This window comes from Megalobrama amblycephala, linkage group LG6 (assembly GCF_018812025.1).
Source record: "Megalobrama amblycephala isolate DHTTF-2021 linkage group LG6, ASM1881202v1, whole genome shotgun sequence".
In the NCBI taxonomy this organism is placed as follows: domain Eukaryota; kingdom Metazoa; phylum Chordata; class Actinopteri; order Cypriniformes; family Xenocyprididae; genus Megalobrama; species Megalobrama amblycephala.
Genome location: NC_063049.1, coordinates 2,583,181 through 2,604,625, shown reverse-complemented (window position 1 = coordinate 2,604,625; position 21,445 = coordinate 2,583,181). Strand labels below are relative to the sequence as shown.

At 37.2% G+C, this 21,445-nt stretch overlaps 1 protein-coding gene across 1 annotated transcript in view; it reads left to right on the top strand.

Moving 5' to 3' along the window:
• Positions 1–10,461: 10,461 nt before the first annotated feature.
• LOC125269675 (NLR family CARD domain-containing protein 3-like) overlaps positions 10,462–21,445 on the top strand; it is a 55,994-nt gene continuing 45,010 nt past the window's right edge. Inside the window, exons 1-6 of the mRNA XM_048192610.1 lie at positions 10,462–10,643; positions 10,868–10,952; positions 11,111–11,224; positions 11,448–11,549; positions 11,652–13,442; positions 15,574–15,747. Coding sequence (XP_048048567.1) covers positions 10,903–10,952; positions 11,111–11,224; positions 11,448–11,549; positions 11,652–13,442; positions 15,574–15,747 — 2,231 coding nt within the window. The 5' untranslated portion in view covers positions 10,462–10,643; positions 10,868–10,902. The remainder of the gene's footprint in view (positions 10,644–10,867; positions 10,953–11,110; positions 11,225–11,447; positions 11,550–11,651; positions 13,443–15,573; positions 15,748–21,445) is intronic.

Sequence of the window (21,445 nt, the reverse complement as noted above, 5' to 3'; positions counted from 1 at the left end):
AAAGACAATAAAATAATTACAAAGATAATGAAAGTTCTATGTTTAATATACGAGAGTTTTTGTTTTGCTGTTGTCCACTAAAGCAATTGACGCAGAATCGCCAATAGCCGTTATATCGAAATTGAAAGTAAAATATTCAGGACCATTTATAGCTAATTCATTCAAAAGCGAAGGAAAGACAGAAAAAGTGAGGATAGCAAGTAAACTGTGACATATGATAATGTTCACTGTATTCATAAAAGTGTTTAATTTAAGAGATAAAATCTGCATGGCCATTTATAAGCTAAGGAAAACTAAAAAGCCCCCCGATGGTGATACCGTTATTAGGTGTTGCCACACAGTGGATAGCCTATTTTCTAATATGACTGCATAGTCTACTGCAAGGAATGCGTCTGCTAAATGATTGAATTTAAATGTATAAAATATAAACAAAACATTAAAATAAGAAAAAAAAAAGTAGCAGTAGCCCACTGATCTATAATAGAGAATAGTATAGCCTATTGATCAGTGGTAGTAGCCCAAAGGATGTCATGCGCTTGGTAACAGATGTAGAGGCATTTACATTTTACATTTTAAAAACACAATGACAGCTTAAAAACAGACTTAATTAAATTTACTGTAGGTTTTTTATACTTTTTTATTTATCTGTGCAAACATATTTCTGTGAAATACGCGTTATAGGTTGCACAGAAGAAAGCCGATTTATGACATCTAGGCTACTGATATAGCGGCAGAGGACTATTATTTTGTTGAACGAACTGAAGACGACGTCACTGGCTCAGATTTGATTGACCAATCGGCTGAAAGGGGCGTGTAATGACCGCCCACATGTGGAAAACGAGTTTTGAAGTCGTGTTTCCGTTTTCTATCCGTGACCCGAAAAAAACGAAAATGGAGTCAAAATCTCTTTTTCCCGTTTTTTTAAACAAACGAAAAAACGGGAAACGACCGTTTTCTCGTTTCTGCGTATTTCATTTCAAATTGGAAAACAAACTATCAAAACGTACACGGACCCTAAACACCCGTTTGTCTCAGTTTACATGCAAACGTGCAAACGAAGATTTTCAAAATCTCCACTCTGGCCGGAGTTTTTAGAAAGACTCGTTTTCAGAGGCGAATTCTCCGTTTGCGTGTAAACGAAGGGCGCAAACGAAGGGAAATGTCTCCGTTTTTCAAAATAACCATGTACGTGTAAACGGGGCACCAGAGTGTTGTGTCCAATTATTCAGATTCTAGCTCAGATCTAATACGTCTGAACAGGGGCGTCGGACTGGGGGGGTAAAGGGTACCGAGTACCCAGGGCCCGAGGCAGGGGGGGCCCCTTAGAAGTCAGTTTTCTATACATGCATATACATACACTAACATTTGTATAGCATTTATGTACAAATAAAAAAGCTCCTGTGCAAAACTAAACTTGTAGTTAGACACTGGTTTGGTATAAAAAAAAATCATTTTCATGCTGTGCAGGGCCCCACCACCCCTCTCGAATCAATGTAAATGGTACGACCCGCAAGTCAGGTGCTTCTGCTGCGGACCTGCGGTGAATCAGTTAATGAGACAGGAGCTGGAGTTAGCCGTGATATGAACTAGGAAGACAGGGGAAGAGTCATGTCTTTCCTTAAGAAAGGAAAATCAGGGGCTCAAAAACGAAAAGAAAAGAAGATTAAAGAGAGAAAGGCAAATGAGGGCAAGCAGTTGCTCACTCAGTTTTTTGAAAAGAAAGGTGAGCTCCAAATGCATCAGAGCATTGACATTGTTTTAACATAAATATCTACTCCAGGTAGAATAGCATACATTTATGTTCGTACTCTATTTGAATAATATACCAATACTTTATAGTATCACACCCTACATGGCGAGCAAACAATATTTCTGAGTAAATAACGGAGTGAGAAGCAGACGGAGGCGGAGCTGGGAGCTCAACACACAGCCACTCCAGGCAGCTGAGCAGCTTGTCTCCTCTTCTGCTGCAGTTCTCCCCAGAGTCAGAAGTTTACATGAAAACACTGCATATTTCCCTCCATTGTCAAAATCTAACACCCGCGAAAACACAGATCGTTAGCGCCTATTTTACTGCATTGTTATGCAAATTAGCTCGCGCACGCTCTTACATTAAGTACAGGATTGTTCTCAGTTTAATGCACATCTTAATGATTGAAAATGACTTATTTTAAAACGTAATTCAAAGACTGAATGTTTAGTTTGGCGGTTAGTGTACCCTGTGATTCTATAGTCTGCATTTATTTTAAACAGACAAATAATCAGCAATTAACTTGTACTTAGCCTACACTTTAAAAAAGGTATTGTGACAATAAAGGATATTTTAGCAACCATTTAAAGCCATATATTTCAGTTTCAGACAAAAAATATATTAATCAGAGTGTGGCTTATTTTGTTTACATTTTAAAGGTGCCCTAGAATCAAAAATTGAATTTACCTTGGCATAGTTGAATAACAAGAGTTCAGTAGCCTACATGGAAAAGACATACATTGAGTTTCAAACCCCATTGCTTCCTCTTTCTTATGTAAATCTCATTTGTTTAAAAGACTTCCGGAAAACACACGGATCTCAACATAACACCGACTGTTACGTAACAGTCGGGATCATTAATATGTACGCCCCCAATATTTCCATATATGCCAGCCCATGTTCGAGCGTTAGACAAGGAAAGGCAGTATTGACGTCTGGATCTGTGCACAGACAAGGTAAGCAAGCAAGAACAACAGCGAAAAATGGCAGATAGAGCAATAATAACTGACATGATCCATGATAGGATGATATTTTTAGTGATATTTGTAAATTGTCTTTCTAAATGTTTCGTTAGCATGTTGCTAATGTACTGTTAAATGTGGTTAAAGTTACCATCGTTTCTTACTGAATTCACGGAGACAAGAGCCGTCGCTATTTTCATTATTAAACACTTGCAGTCTGTATAATGCATAAACACAACTTCATTCTTTATAAATCTCTCCAACAGTGTAGCATTAGCCGTTAGCCACAAAGCATAGCCTCAAACTCAGAGAATCAAATGTAAACATCAAAATAAATACTTTACTCACATGATTCGATGTATGCACACAGCATGCATGATGAACATCTTGTAAAGATCCATTTGAGGGTTATATTAGCTGTGTGAACTTTGTAAATGTGCTGTAATATAGTGGAGAGCTCGTGTGGCAGGGAGCACGCGATTTAAAGGGGCGGCGCGCTGAAAAAATCAGTGTATAGTTAATGATGCCCCAAAATAGGCAGTTAAAAAAATTAATTTAAAAAAATCTATGGGGTATTTTGAGCTGAAACTTAACAGACACATTCAGGAGACACCTTAGACTTATATTACATCTTGTAAAAAAGCATTCTTGGGCACCTTTAAGTGTTATTATGATAAAAATGCAATACCCCTCCCATTGGTATCACTATGGTATTTGGTACGGGGGCCCAGCAAGATGGTTTGTACCCAGGGCCCAAAATTTGGTGCTACGCCCCTGCGTCTGAATGAGCAGAAGTCTTGGACTTGGTAGGTCCGTGTACGTTTTGATAGTTTGTTTTCCAATTTGAAATGAAATACGCAGAAACGAGAAAACGGTCGTTTCCCGTTTTTTCGTTTGTTAAAAAAAACGGGAAAAAGAGATTTTGACTCGATTTTCGTTTTTTCGGGTCACGGATAGAAAATGGAAACACGACTTCAAAACTCGTTTTCCACATGTGGGCGGTCATTACACGCCCCTTTCAGCCGATTGGTCAATCAAATCTGAACCAGTGACGTCATCTTCAGTTCGTTCAACAAAATAATAGTCCTCTGCCGCTATATCAGTAGATGTCATAAATCGGCTTCCTTCTGTGCAACCTAACGCGTATTTCACAGAAATATTTATTTCAGAAATGTTAATCAGCACACAGACTGTTGTAATGCTGTTTGTAGTTTAATATGCATAGTGAAACTGCACTACCCACACACAGAGGAGCGGATGAAAAGCACAGATTAAAAAAAACTACAGTTTTTATTTTATTCTATTTTGAATAAATAGAATAAATCACAATAAATAAGTAGTGTAAGCAATTTGGAAAAACGAACAATTGCTCATCTCTCTTTATTTATTTATTTTATATAGCCTAACATTGCCTGCTGAATTATAGGCTAATGTTAATAGCCTGGTTAAAAGATTGAGGGAATATGTAAAGATCAAACATTAAAGATCAAAATTACAGCTACATAGCTATTTTAGTTATGACAAAAATAATATATAAATGTTAAGCCAAAACAAATTAATTTAAAGCTGAACTAAAAACAGAAACCGGCGTTATAACTACCTCTCTAATTTGACACAAATCCAAATGTTTCAGTATTCACGATTTGGAGGCTAAACTATATTTATTATTTAAACGCTTTTATTGTAGCCTACACAGACTACTTAAAATTAGCAGTATAACTTTTTAGATTTGGTTGAATGTATGTTATTTTGACAGTTAACAGGCTGTGATGTCAAGTTACTAAAACTGATGTTGTGTGTGTGTGAGGCGCCGACGCGTTCACTTGAATTTTCTTATAAAAGCGGAAACAACTTAAAATACTCAGACATTTATGGTCAAATATATGTAACACCATTCGAATCTGTGAAGGGTTAAATAGGCCTATTATTTTTGTACACTCACAATAAAAACAAAACATTGTTCGTAAAATAAAGAAATTTTCTGCCGTCTCAGGGAAAAAATGCGACAATATGAGTGTCGGTTCATTTTTGAGAAGTTCACAGAAAGGAAACCTTTCATTTTGGTAATATGTTAATTAAGTGAAATAAATTTCGCGCATAGACATAGGCTATTTATTCCTTTTATATAATTGAATCATTTGTTGTTCACAGAAGCGCGGCAGGTGCGTGATGATGATGAATCCTCATGTTCTGTTGTTTATTCTGCTATTTGTTCATGTAGGCTAAAACTAAATCGGTAACACTTTACAATACGGGTACACTAATATGCATTAATTCATGCTTAATTAATGCACAGATAATCATGTTTTAATGTATGACTCATGAAGAACTAAAACATTAATTAATGATTACTGCATCAGCAACTAATAAAGTTTCTATATGATTAATAGATTAAGTAATATATGCATTGGTATTAATTAAATGTGGCATAATGTATTAATTCCTTAATAACATATTTTATTAACTAATAGTGTAATTTAATGTGTTGATTACCACAATGGGTTGAAGCCATGTACTTCAACTTCCAGTTGTCTGCTTTAATTAATCATTAACTAATGATTTGAAAATGTATCATTATGTTATGACTTTACTTGTTGAGGCACATGACTATTAACTAATTGTTAAGTAATATGTAATTAATGGGTTTTGACAGTTGCACATGAAGTGAGTGTAATGACAGATAATGTGTTTGAAGGATGGGTAAGTTGGGCTGTACACAAATATCAGCACACCAGAATCTGAACTACAGAATGATGTTACACTGTGTTTAAACTAGATGTGGCCATTATCGAGACATGCCGCAACAGCTGTTTACACTGGACGTGACGGACCATTGCACGTTAATTTGTCCTTAAAAGAAGTGACGTTTTGTTGTGTTGTGTTGCGTCGTGTAGTATCACTATCACTGATTATAATGGGTTCTATTCTCTTTGTCCGGTCTTGACACAGTGTTGCGAAATAGCAGTGTCCGGCCACATGTTCTCAGTGTTCCACCTTTGAATTCTAGACCTCACGCGTAACCAGACACATTCCTGTGCCATGAACAACAAGGTTCTGAATGCAGCGGTTCATCTGGTACAGTGGAATCATGGTTGTAAATAGTTTGTAATTGAAATCCATGGCTTAGTGTAGATTTCAAAACCCATTAATTATATATTACTTAACAATTAGTTAATAGTCATGTGCCTCAACAAGTAAAGTCATAACATAATGATACATTTTCAAATCATTAGTTAATGATTAATTACAGCAGACAACTGGAAGTTGAAGTACATGGCTTCAACCCATTGTGGTAATCAACACATTAACTTACACTATTAGTTAATAAAATATGTTATTAAGGAATTAATACATTATGCCACATTTAATTAATACCAATGCATATATTACTTAATCTATTAATCATATAGAAACTTTATTAGTTGCTGATGCAGTAATCATTAATTAATGTTTTAGTTCATCATGAGTCATACATTAAAACATGATTATCTGTGCATTAGTTAAGCATGAATTAATGCATATTAGTGTACCCGTATTGTAAAGTGTTACCACTAAATCCCTGGGATTTTTTTAATGATTCACAGACATTTATCAAATTTCGTTTGATTCTAATTTACTATAATCTTGTCGGTTAATGAAATGATGATGATCGCATCAGTTGAAAGTCAGGGGGAAAAAACAGAAATTATATTGACAAGGCAACAATAATTTTCGTTTAGTTTAAGTTTTTCAAAACATCCACAGAACTGCATACAGTAAATTTTCCCGCTGTTTAAGCCACGAATATTTACAAAATAAAATAATTACAAAAATGATAAAAGATAATAAAATAATTACAAAGATAATAAAAGTTCTATGTTTAATATACGATAGTTTTTGTTTTGCTGTTGTCCACTAAAGCAATTGACGCAGAATCGCCAATAGCCGTTAAATTGAAATTGAAAGTAAAATGTTCAGGGCCATTTATAGCTAATTCGTTCAAAAGCGAAGGAAAGACAGAAAAAGTGAGGATAGCAAGTAAACTGTGACATATAATAATGTTCACTGTGTTCATAAAAGTGTTTAATTTAAGAGATAAAATCTGTATGACCATTTATAAGCTAAGGAAAACTAAAAAGCCCCCCGATGGTGATACCGTTATTAGGTGTTGCCACCTAGTGGATAGCCTATTTTCTAATATGACTGCATAGTCTAATGCGTCTGCTAAATGATTGAACTTAAATGTATAAAATGTAAACAAAACATTAAAATAAGAAAAAAAAAAATGAGTGCAGCCACTGATCTATAGAGAATAGTCTATGTAGCTATAGCCTATTGATCGGTGGTATTAGCCCAAAGGATGTCATGTGCTTGGTAACAGATGTTGAGGCATTTACATTTTACATTTTAAAAACACAATGACAGCTTAAAAACAGACTTAATTATGTAGTTTTTTAAAGCTTTTTTTTTTTTTTTTTTTTATCTGTGCAAACATATTTCTGTGAAATACGCGTTATAGGTTGCACAGAAGAAAGCCGATTTATGACATCTACTGATATAGCGGCAGAGGACTATTATTTTGTTGAACGAACTGAAGATGACGTCACTGGCTCAGATTTGATTGACCAATCGGCTGAAAGGGGCGTGTAATGACCGCCCACATGTGGAAAACGAGTTTTGAAGTCGTGTTTCCGTTTTCTATCCGTGACCCGAAAAAACGAAAATCGAGTCAAAATCTCGTTTTCCCGTTTTTTTAAACAAACGAAAAAACGGGAAACGACCGTTTTCTCGTTTCTGCGTATTTCATTTCAAATTGGAAAACAAACTATCAAAACGTACACGGACCGACGACATTAAACCCTGATGAAAGCTTTCTAATAAAAGCACGTGCAAAGACGATCATTTTAGCCTATTATGTAAAGATTATGAACAGTTGAATATGTAAATGGGCTCGTGTCCATTCGGCTGTATTACCTTATCGAAATAATCAATCAAACATGTTGTGATCCGAAGATAAAACAACAACTTTCATTCCTTTCTTTTGTTTGTATTTCAGTAAAGCCACGCCCACAGCGGAGTGAATATTCATGAATGTGCTCGTATGCTCCGCCCACTGGAACAGTGTTTCACAGGAACTGAATATTACATTGTAATCAACCGCAGTAAAGATAGTTTGCGGTTTGATATTCAGATTTCTTTTGGCTATAAATACGCAGTGCGCTGTCATAGAATGCAAATAATACCGAATATCGTTCTCCATGATTTGTGAATTAAGGTGACGCTGTCCTTTGGGCCGAAATCAGTTTTTTTTTTCGTAGCGACTCTTAATTTTAAACATTTATCTCCAAATGTTGGACACTTAGAGGAATGAAACTGGTGTCATCTTCACCAGCTTGATCTGTGAATTTTTTCACAGCAAAGCTCTTGTCCGTAAACCCCTTGGTAAGTCCGCCAGTAAGGAATGTGAAATAAAGGCGTTCTTCATGTTTAACGTCTATTACCAATGAACACGCAGACTGCTGGAATAAAATAACATTGTTTTAGGTCGAGCTCGATTTGTGAAAACTTTCACAATAGCATTTTATCTCGTGGTCGTGTTTCTCTTTGCTCTGCCCCCCGTTTTTTGTATAATATGATATATATATATATATATATATATATATGACCTTGTACAGATAATGTACATCACTATTCTGATCTGTGAAAACTTTCACAGTTCAGTATGGGTCAGCTGACCCTTCCCTGGGTCACTAACATCGCTATTCTGATCTGTGAAAATTTTCACAGTTCAGTACGGGTCAGCTGACCCTTCCCTGGGTCACTAACATCGCTATTCTGATCTGTGAAAAGTTTCACAGTTCAGTACGGGTCAGCTGACCCATCCCTGGGTCACTAACATCGCTATTCTGATCTGTGAAAAGTTTCACAGTTCAGTATGGGTCAGCTGACCCTTCCCTGGGTCACTAACATCGCTATTCTGATCTGTGAAAAGTTTCACAGTTCAGTATGGGTCAGCTGACCCTTCCCTGGGTCACTAACATCGCTATTCTGATCTGTGAAAATTTTCACAGTTCAGTACGGGTCAGCTGACCCTTCCCTGGGTCATGTACATCGCTATTCTGATCTGTGAAAAGTTTCACAGTTCAGTACGGGTCAGCTGACCCATCCCTGGGTCACTAACATCGCTATTCTGATCTGTGAAAACTTTCACAGTTCAGTATGGGTCAGCTGACCCTTCCCTGGGTCACTAACATCGCTATTCTGATCTGTGAAAACTTTCACAGTTCAGTATGGGTCAGCTGACCCATCCCAGGGTCACTAGCATCACTTTTCTGATCTGTGAAAACTTTCACAGTTCAGTACGGGTCAGCTGACCCTTCCCTGGGTCACTAGCATCACTTTTCTGATCTGTGAAAACTTTCACAGTTCAGTACGGGTCAGCTGACCCATCCCTGGGTCACTAGCATCACTTTTCTGATCTGTGAAAATTTTCACAGATGAGAATAGTGATGTACATTATCTGTACAAGGTCATTTATATAATATATATATATATATATATATATATATATATATATATATATATATATATATATATATATATATATATATATTTATCATATTATACAAAAAACGGGGGGCAGAGCAAAGAGAAACACGACCACAAGATAAAATGCTATTGTGAAAGTTTTCACAAATCGAGCTCGACCTAAAACAATGTTATTTTATTCCAGCAGTCTGCGTGTTCATTGGTAATAGACGTTAAACATGAAGAACGCCTTTATTTCACATTCCTTACTGGCGGACTTACCAAGGGGTTTACGGACAAGAGCTTTGCTGTGAAAAAATTCACAGATCAAGCTGGTGAAGATGACACCAGTTTCATTCCTCTAAGTGTCCAACATTTGGAGCTATAGCCATTATAAAATTAAGAGTCGCTACGAAAAAAAAAGGACAGCGTCACCTTAATTCACAAATCATGGAGAACGATATTCGGTATTATTTGCATGTCTATGACAGCGCACTGCGTATTTATAGCCAAAAGAAATCTGAATATCAAACCGCAAACTATCTTTACTGCGGTTTATAACCATCTAGTGTGCGTTCAGAGGATCATACTGATAAAATCAGCTGAAACTGTCTTTATGTCTGTGGTCTCCCACAGATTTAAAAATATTTGAAAAATGTCAAGAATGTCCCAGGCCTAACGCGGATTATACTATAGTAGAAAACTTGGTACAGTATTGGGTAAAGTAATTTGTTTATATTATTATTGTTGTTATATTACCACAGCAACTATATAATTAACACAACAAATTAATTCAAGTACTTTACTATAGTATGGTTCAAAAACACTATAAAAACTATAAAATTACTATAAGTTTTTTTTTTCATGTTTGATCAATAAAAAAATAATATCAAATATAACTAATCTATAGGATTTCAACATTATTGGGTAATTCTAGTTGATAGTAATAAGAATAAAGATAAGCCTAGTGTATCAGATAACGAGAATATATTAAAACGAAACCATTAATATCGTCCAGCATCAGTCAATAACAGCGGAGCATTAATGTTTAATTTATTCTCTATACAAGCATGTGAATGCTCGCCACAATATCTACCTTAAACGTTTTTTAAACATAAAACATCTTTTACAGCATTATTTCGCTTCAGCGTCTGCCCACTGCACGTCATTTGCTGAACAGCGACACCTGGCGACAGTTTTCGATAGATCACCGATTTCAGCACAACACCTGTTTCAGTCACCTGCTGTCTAAATGAAAGTGAAAGTAAATCTTCAGAGCTGATGTTTCGCCATTTTAAACAGACAGAATTGATCATTTATCAGACAGAATATCTTTAAAACTGTAATAGAGCCGATTATAAAAGTTTAGGCAGGAATTTATGTGTATCTACTCGATGGAAAAGCTGTAGGATTTCTGTGAATCAGTATGTATGATATTCTTCAACCTAAAGAAAATGAATAATGTTTCTTGTGTGTTTAATGCTGACTGTGATTGTGTAAAAGTCTAAAGAGCATTTGTGTTTACATGTGACTAACTTCATGTATATGAGTGATGGTGATCTATTTCTCCAGATCAAGATCATTCAGATGAGTTATAAAAGCTGTTTGATTACTTTAGTTTCTATGATTGTTTGTCACTTCTGTCTAGAGTCAGAGGTGGAGATCAAACTGTTCAGATCCATCATGGACGACACACAAACATCCAGAAATGAAGATTATTTTACACAATACAGGTACTTTGAGTAACTCATTAAATATAATTTTATGTTATAGAGGAAATGAGTGTCTACAGATTTTTTTTTATTTTTCTGTTTTTTTTTTTAAAGTTTAACATTTATTGAAAACAATAAGCCTTGAGATTATTGTAATCAAAAATGATGTTATGTTTTAGCTCAGTTCATCAGAAGAGATCAGAACCAGAGCCCAGCTGTGTGTCTATGAAGAGTAATGAGTCTATGGGTCAGCCAATAGAGTTTAAGAGTGAAGATACACGGACTGACCTCAGGTATAACATTTCTATAAAAACATGATTATAGTATGACATTCTGTATTATCATGTATTTTCTACAAGAGATAGGACATTCTTCTTCTGCTTTCTTTTTGGGTATTTTTAACTTTACTTCATAATGTAAAACACACATTAGAGTTATTTATTTAATGATAAATAAAGAATTGAGTTGTTGAATACAGTAATTTGAAGTATTCACATGAATCTCTCTCTGTTTCAGCTCAGTTCATCAGAAGAGATCAGAACCAGAGTCTATGAAGAGTGATGTGTCTATAGATCAGCCAATACATTTAAAGAGTGGAGAAACACAGCCTGATCTCAGGTAAAACATTTCTATATCAGATATTTGAATTTGAATATATGATACAGAACTAGGCATTGTGCTTATTAACCCATTTAATAATGTGGCGTTTTTATTTTACAGTCATAAAGCCTACAGCCTCAACACATTTAGATCAAACCTGAGGAAGAAGTTTCAGTGTCTGAATGAAGGAACAGCAAAGCAGGGAAACCCAACACTCCTGAATGAGATCTACACTGAGCTCTACATCACAGAAAGTGAAAGTGGAGAGATCAATAATGAGCATGAGGTGAGACAGATTGAGACACAATCCAGGAGAGCAGCAACAGAGGACACACCAATCAAATGCAATGACATCTTTAGACCTTTACCTGAACAAGACAAACCCATCAGAACTGTGCTGACAAAGGGAGTCGCTGGCATTGGAAAAACAGTCTCTGTGCAGAAGTTCATCCTGGACTGGGCTGAAGGGAAAGAGAATCAGGACGTCCAGCTCATATTTCCACTTCCTTTCAGAGAGCTCAACTTGATGAAGCACAAAACACTCAGTCTTTCAGATCTTCTTCATGTCTTTTTCCCTGAAACCAAAGAAATGGAAATATCCAGTGATGAATATAAAGTGTTGTTCATCTTTGATGGTCTGGATGAGTGTCGTCTGTCTCTGAACTTTAAGAGTGATGTGAAACTGTGTAATATATCTGAATCAGCCTCAGTGGATGAGCTGCTGATGAACCTCATTGAGGGGAATCTGCTTCCCTCTGCTCTCATCTGGATCACCTCCAGACCAGCAGCAGCTGATCTCGTCCCCTCTGAGTGTGTCCATCGAGTGACAGAGGTACGAGGCTTCAGTGAGCCACAGAAGGAGGAATACTTCAGGAAGAGAATCAGTGATCAGAGTCTGGCCGAAAGGATCATCACACACCTGAAGTCATCAAGGAGCCTCCACATCATGTGCCACATCCCAGTGTTCTGCTGGATCTCAGCCACTGTTCTAGAGAAGATGTTGAGTGAAGCAGAAAGAAGAGAGATTCCCAAGACTCTCACTCAAATGTACACACACTTCCTCATCCTTCAGACCAACATCAAACATGAGAAGGACTATCAGAAGAAAGTGAAAGATGAAGACATGATTCTCAAACTGGGGAAACTGGCTTTCCAGCATCTTGTGAAAGGAAACCTGATCTTCTATGAGGAAGACCTGAGAGAGTGTGGCATTGATGTGACAGAAGCATCAGTGTACTCAGGATTGTGCACTCAGATCTTCAGAGAGGAGTTGGGCTTGTATCAGGGGAAAGTCTTCTGCTTTGTTCATCTGAGCCTTCAGGAACATCTAGCAGCTCTATATGCTCACATTTACTGTACAAACGAGAACAGAAATGTCTTTGAACAAGTCACCAAACCAAGTCTGCTGTCTAAGATTTTAAACAAGAAGAAATATCATTCATTATCTGAGCTGCATCATAGAGCTGTAAATAAGGCCTTAAAGTGTAAGAATGGACATCTGGACCTTTTCCTGCGTTTCCTTCTGGGTCTCTCATTGGAGTCCAATCAGACTCTCTTACGAGAACTACTGACACAGACAGGAAGCTGCTCCTACAACAAAGAGAAAACAGTTCAGTACATCAAGCAGAAGATCAGGGAGAATCACTCTCCAGAGAGATCCATCAATCTGTTCCACTGTCTGAATGAACTGGGTGATGATTCACTGATGCAGGAGATCCAGCGTTATCTGAAATCTGGAAAAATAGGAGAAACCAAACTCTCCTCTTCACAGTGGTCAGCTCTGGTTTATGTGTTGCTGACATCAGAACAGAAGATGGATTTTGATCTAAAACAGTTTACTGGAGCACGAAATACAGCAGATGAAGTTCTCCAGAAGCTGCTGCCTGTGGTTAAAGAATCCAGATCAGCTCAGTAAGAAACACCGACAACAATTAACATGATCACATTCATGAATTTAGCATGTGCTGTTTTGTAGTTTGATGATGAAGCAAATAGAAGAGTGGTAGTGGTATTAAATGTGAAAATCACTTGTTGTGATAAGAAATATGTGTGATGCATTAAAAATGAGACAAGTTGACTACAGATTCCCTTTCAAAGACGCAACATCATCGTTTGTACATTTTTTTTAAACATTACACATTGAGATATGAACACTCGTCATACAAACCTCAACAGTGGTGACAATCAACGAAATTTTAAAATAAACTGTACATAAAATATTTGGTAAACTGCCCTGGTTTGATGCTTTATAAAGAGTTGAATTATTGAAACATTTTACACTTATATAATCTAAGGAATGCCATATACACTGCGTTCCAAATTATTATGCAATTGACATATCAGTAAGATTTCAGTACAATAAACATTCCGATTTTAGTTTTTCTAAGAAAATGTTTGTTTGTTTATTTCTCCATGTCTTTTTAGATAACTGGTATCAATCTCAGACAAAATAATTTTCCAGATCTATGGAAACCCTACTTAGAGGTTGTTCCACATTATTAAGCAAGTCACAGTTCTCATGCAATATGGGGAGGAAGAAAGATCTTTCTGAAGATGAAAAGCATGAAATGGTGCAATGTTGTGCAAAAGGCATGAAAACAATTAATATTGTGTGAAACTGAATGGAGATTATCGAATTATCATAAGATTTGTTAGTGATTTAGAGCACAGCAGAACTCGGTCAGATAAAGGCTTATTAATGAAAGTTCCTGTCAAAAAAATTAATTGTATTAAAAGGGCAGCTATAAAAAAGCCAGTGTTGAGCAGCAAACAGGTATTTGAAGCTGCTGGTGTCTCTGGAGTCTTGAGAAGCTCTCCATGCAGGCTGGCAGTTGTGCGTAAAGATGCATTTTAGACACCACTATCCAAACCTAACAAAGAGAAACATTTACAGTGGGTGTAGAAATACATTTTCAAACAGTTTTATTGCTGTGGTGTTTTTGTGCAGCATGTGATAGTGCATAGTGCATTGTATAATAGTGCATTGTACTATGCACTATCCTCCTTTTTATACCATAGCTGAAAATGGCCAGTTATGAACGCCACATATCTTGCAAAAGTCATCCATCCATCCATACCCTCCATCTCACTTCCCAGTATTCCAGCCCAAATCATCACCCACCAGCTCCTTGCTGACATCGCAGTCTTGTTGGAACGTGGTGGCCATTCACCAACCATCCAGAAGTCCATTCATTTAGACCATCCATTGTAGTACAGCATTAGTCAGTAAATAAAACTATTTAAAAATGAGTCTTCATGTATTTCTACACCCACTGTAAATGTTTCTCTTTGTGAGGTTTGGTTTGGAGTGGCTGAAATGCATCTTTACGCACAACTGCCAGCCTGCATGGAGAGCTTCTTGAGACTCCAGAGACACCAGCAGCTTCAAATACCTGTTTGCTGCTCAACACTGGCTTTTTTTATAGCTGCCCTTTTAATACAATTAATTTTTTTGACAGGAACTTTCTTTAATAAGCCTTTAGCTGACCGAGTTCTGCTGTGCTCTAACTCACTCACAAATCTTATGATAATTTGATAATCTCCATTCAGTTTCACACAATATTAGTTGTTTTCATGCCTTTTGCACAACATTGCACCATTTCATGCTTTTCATCTTCAGAAAGATCTTTCTTCCTCCCCATATTGCATGAGAACTGTGACTTGCTTAATAATGTGGAACAACCTCTAAGTAGGGTTTCCATAGATCTGGCAAATTATTTTGTCTGAGATTGATACCAGTTATTTAAAAAGACATGGATAAATAAACAAACAAACATTTTCTTGGAAAAACTAAAATCTGAATGTTTATTGTACAGAAATCTTACTGATTTGTCTCTTGCATAATAATTTGGAATGCAGTGTAATTCTCTTTTGTAGCCTTAAATTCTTTCTTAAATTCAATAATCACTGAATACATCTGACTGTTTTAGCTTTTCCTCAACATAACTACTCCATTCAAGGATTCTGCAAGTCATCTGTGCTTTAGATTATAAACCCTATTTAATACGCATACATATTTCTGTTTGTTTTGTTCTCTACACAGGCTACAGTCCTGTAATCTCACCGCTCATTCCTGTGAGAGTTTGTCTTCAGCTCTACAGTCCTCAAACTCTGTCCTGAGAGAGCTGGACCTGAGTAACAATGACCTGCAGGATTCTGGAGTGACACTTTTGTCTGATGGACTGAAGAGTCCAAACTGTCAACTGCAGATACTGAGGTAAATGGTTGTTAGATCAAAATCTCAATAATAGGTAGAATATTTGTAGTCTCAGTCATCAGTTTAGAAACAGGCGCCTCAACCCCTGTGATGTGTGGCAGCAGCAGCGCGAGATCTCGGGAGAATGACCAAGCAGACACAGATCAAGTGTGGTACAAAACATTCTCAGATTTATTCAGGAAGAAGGGTCATATTTATAGACATAGGTCAAACAACAATCTCCACGATGGCATGAGCATCCAATCATACGACTTAAAAATCAAACCTTACCATGTATGGCATTTCAAGTAATAATATAGCTGCAAGCAGCAATTACGGGGCCAAGCAAAAAAGGCACAACAAGCCAGCCAACATGGCTGGGAGCATTAGACCAGCTGCAACTTTGAGCAATTAAAAACCTATTAAGATCATTTAAGGCAAAGGTGTTGGAAAATGATATATACAGTCAATAATAAAGATTTACTTTCGACCAATAGGTGGAGCTGTGACCAAATGAATGTGGTATGGTCAGAATGAGGTGACAATGACACTCGCTAAGGATATGACTCCCATAAAAATAAATCAACTAGATCAAAATTTATAAGCATATGAAAAAAAACACTAGGTGGCGCTGGAACTACTCAGACTCTTTCAGGGCCTTGTGCTGATGACCCATACAGAGTTTCGTAATGATACGCTGATGCGTTCTTAAAATACAGTATTTTAAAACAAAATTCAAAATTGCAGATGGACAAAATGCCCAACATGAGAAAATTGGATATCATTCGACTCGGCATGATGCTCCGAATCGAAAAAGGCCAACTTTATGATTTTTGGACAAACCTATCCGAAGCTATAAGCAAAAATAATGCCTATTTTTGCTATTTTGTATCTCCAGACCAGTAGGTGGCGTTACGACGAAACTCAGCATGTAGGCTCTGGTCTTGCTTGGGATGATATTTATGAAGTTTGGTCTAAATATGATAAATCATTGCAGAGATACAGCCATGAGTCCAAATTGGGTGCTCTGCGTTAAATTAATTTGCGTGTTTTTTGAGAATGGTTGAGTTTATCAAAAAGCTTTTGATAACTTTTTGCCACAATGGACTGAAGATGATCTGATCTGATTTTCATGACAATCAAATGAAGCATCTAGGACAAGTTCGAAAAAGCAGGTTTTTCGCAAAATTCAACATGGCGGACAGACCATAAGAGGAAACCTAGCATTTTTGGTACTGTTGGACTCAGAAGGGATTCAGGAGTCTAAGATCATGACTATTTTGAAAATAAGTCGACCACACTCATAGTGATAAGCATTTGAATATTTGATTTTACCACTAGGTGGCGCTGGTGTGAAACTTCTCAGGCTTGTTCAGGGCATCGTACTGATGACCCATACCGAGTTTTGTGATGATATGCTAATGTGTTCGTAAAATACAGCATTTTAGCACAAAATTAAAAATGGCCGACGACCAAAATGGCTGATATGGTAATAATGGTTATCATTCGACTCGGCATGATGCCCCTAATCTAACAAGACCAAAGTTATGATTTTTGGACAAACCTATCTGAAGCTGCAAGCAAAAATAACCATTTTTTGTATATCCAAACCAGTAGGTGGCGCTGCGCCAAAACTCAGCATGTAGGCTCTGGTCTTGCTTGGGATGATATGTATGAACTTTGGTCTGAATATGATAAAGCATTGCAGAGATACAGCCATGAGTCCAAATTGGGTGCTCTATGTTAAATTAATTTGCGTGTTATTTGAGAATGGTTTGATTTACCGAAAAGCTTTTGATAACTTTTTGCCAGAATGTACTGAAGATGATCTGGTTTGATTTTCATGACAATCAAATGAAGCGTCTAGGACGAGTTCGAAAAAGTAGTTTTTTCGCAAAATTCAACATGGCGGACAAACCATATTTCGAAACCTAACATGTTTGGTATCGTTGGACTCAGCAGGGATTCTGGAGTCTAAGGACATGACTCTTTTGAAAACAAGTCGACCACAGTCAAAGTGATAAGCATTTGAATATTTGATTTTACCACTAGGTGGCGCTGGTGCGAAACTTCTCAGGCTGGTTCAGGGCATCATGCTGATGACCCATACCGAGTTTTGTGACGATACGCTGATGCGTTCATAAAATACAGCATTTTAGCACAAAATTCAAAATGGCCGACGGCCAAAATGGCTGGTATGGTAATAATGGTTATCATTCGACTCGGCATGATACCCTGAATCTGACGTGACCACATTTATGATTTCTGGACAAACCATTCAGAAGTTATTAGCCAAAATAGCCATTTTTCGTATCTCCGGACCAGTAGGCGGCACTGCACTGAAACACTGCATGTTGGCTTAAGTCATGCTTGTGATGACATGTATGAAGTTTGGTCAAAATACGATAAATCTTTTTGGAGATATACCCTTAAGTGTGATTTTGCAAGCTTTCGGTCGAATTCATTTGTGCCCTATTCGAGAACGGATGGATCTATCGAAAAGCTTTTGATAACTTTTTGCAGTCATGGTCTGAAGATGATCTGGTCCAATTTTTGTGAAAATCAGAATAACGCCCTAGGAGGAGTTCGAAAAAGTAGGTTTTTCGGAAAATTCAAAATGGCGGGAAAATTTTCATGACGGAAAATGACGTCATATAGTGGAGTCGATTCGTCTTGACCCAAGGAATCAGAGGAAAAAAGAATTTTGTTTCTAGCCCATACGGTTCAAAAGTTATTAGCATAAACAGAAGTGCAACTTTGGACAGCTGGTGGCGCTAGAGGGATTGAGTTAGAGACTCCAAATTTGCTATGGACACAGTTCAGACTGTCCTCTAACTGTGTGCCAAATTTCACAACTTTTTACCATACGGTTCTATGGGCTGCCATAGACTCCAAGAGCGGAAGAATAATAAATATAGCTGCAAGCAGCAATTACGGGGCCAAGCAAAAAAGGCACAGCAAGCCAGCCAAGATGGCTGGGAGCATCAGACCAGCTGCAACAGTAAGCAATTAAAGACCTATTAGGATCATTTTAGGCAAAAGAGCTGAAAAATGATATGTACAGTCAATAATAAAGATTTAATGGTTTATCACTTTTGATCAATAGGTGGTGCTGTGACCAAATTAATGTGGTATGGTCAGAGTGAGGTAGCAATGACACTCGCTAAGGATATGACTCCCGTGAAAATAAGTCAACCAGATCAAAAGTTATAAACATATGAAAAAAACACTAGGTGGCGCTGGTTTGAAACTTCTCAGGCTCCTTCGGGACCTTGTGCTGATGACTCATACTGAGTTTCGTAACAATACGCTAATGCATTCATAAAATACAGCATTTTTGCACAAAATTCAAAATGGCCGACAACCAAAATGGCTGATATGGGAAAATTGGATATCATTCGACTCGGCATGATGCCCCTAATCTAACAAGACCAAATTTATGATTTTTGGACAAACATATTTGAAGCTATTAGCAAAAATAACGGCTATTTTGGCTTTTTTGAATCTCCAGACCAGTAGGTGGTGTTGCGACGAAACTCAGCATGTAGGCTCTGGTCTTGCTTGGGATGATTTGTACGAAGTTTGGTCTAAATATGATCAATCATTGCAGAGATACAGCCATGAGTCCAAACTGGGTGCTCTGTGTTAAATTAATTTGCGTGTTTTTTGAGAAGGGTTGAGTTTATCAAAAAGCTTTTGATAACTTTTTGCCAGAATGGTCTGAAGATGATCTGGTTCAATTTTCATAATAATCAGACCAACAGCCTAGGACGAGTTCGAAAAAGTAGATTTTTCGCAAAATTCAAAATGGCGGACAAACCATAAGTCGAAACCTAGCATGTTTGGTATCGTTAGACTCAGCAGGGATTCAGGAGTCTAACGTCATGACTCTTTTGAAAATAAGTTGACCACACCCATATTGATAAGCATTTGAATATTTGATTTTACCACTAGGTGGCGCTGGTCCGAAACTTCTCAGGCTTGTTCAGGGCATCGTGCTGATGACCCATACCGAGTTTTGTGGTGATATGCTAATGCATTCATAAAATACAGCATTTTAGCACAAAATTCAAAATGGCCGACGGCTAAAATGGCTGATATGGTAATAATGGATATCACTCGACTCGGCATGATGCCCTGAATCTGACGTGACCACATTTATGATTTATGGACAAACCATTAAGAAGTTATTAGCATAAATAGCCATTTTTCGTATCTCTGGACCAGTAGGTGGCGCTGCACCAAAACGCTGCAGGTTGCCTCAAGTCATGCTTATGATGACATGTACCCAGTTTGGTCTGAAAACGATAAAGCATTGTGGAGATATAGTCTCAAGTCTGATTTTGCGAACTTTTTGTTTAATTCATTTATGAAGTTTTCAAGAACGGTTTGTTATATCAACAAGCTTTTGATAACTTTTTGTTGGCATGGTCTCAAGATGATCTGGTTCAATTTTGATGATAATCAGAGTAACAGTCTAGGAGGAGTTCGAAAAAGTAGGTTTTTCGCAAAATTCAACATGGCGGACAAACCATAAGTCGAAACCTAGCAAGTTTGGTATTGTTGGAGTCAGCAGGGATTCTGGAGTCTAAGGATATGACTCATTTGAAAATAAATTGACCACACTTAAAGAGATAAGCATTTGAATATTTGATTTTACCACTAGGTGGCGCTGGTCCGAAACTTTTCAGGCTCGTTCAGGGCACCGTACTGATGACCCATACCAAGTTTTGTGACGATATGCTAATGCGTTCGTAAAATACAGCATTTTAGCACAAAATTCAAAATGGCCGACAGCCAAAATGGCTGATATGGTAATAATGGTATTCATTCGACTCGGCATGATGCCCCGAATCTGACAAGACCACATTTATGATTTATGGACAAACCATTCAGAAGTTATTAGCATAAATAGCCATTTTTCATATCTCCAGACCAGTAGGTGGCACTGCGTTGAAACACTGTATGTTGCCTCAAGTCATGCTTGTGATGACTTGTATGAAGTTTGGTCAGAATACCATAAATCGTTTTGGAGATATAGCCTCAAGACTGATTTTGCGAGCTCTTCATCAAATTCATTTGTGCCCTATTCGAGAAAGGTTCGATCTATCAAAAAACTTTTGAGAAGTTTTTGCAGTCATGGTCTGAAGATGATCTAGTTCAATTTTGGTGATAATCGGAGTAATGGTCTAGGAGCAGTTAGAAAAAGTATGTTTTTTGGAAAAATCAAAATGGCGGGAAAATTTTCATGACGGAAAATGACGTCATAGGGTGCATTCAAATCGGCATGAGCCAAGGAATCAGAGGACAAAAGAATTTTGTTTCTAGCCCTTACGGTTCAAAAGTTATTAACATAAACAGAAGTTCAACTTTGCACAGCTGGTGGCGCTAGAGGGATTGAGTTAGAGACACCAAATTAGCTATAGACACAGTTCAGACTGTCCTCTATCAGTGTGCCAAATTTCATAACTTTTTACCATACGGTTCTATGGGCTGCCATAGACTCAAGAGCGGAAGAATAATAATAATAAATATAGCTGCAAGCAGCGATTATGGGGCCAAGCAAAAAGCGGCACAACAAGCCAGCCAAGATGGCTGGGAGCATCAGACCAGCTGCAACAGTAAGCAATTAAAGACCTATTAGGATCATTTTAGGCAAAAGAGCTGAAAAATTATATACAGTCAATAATAAAGATTTAATGGTTTAGCACTTTGACTA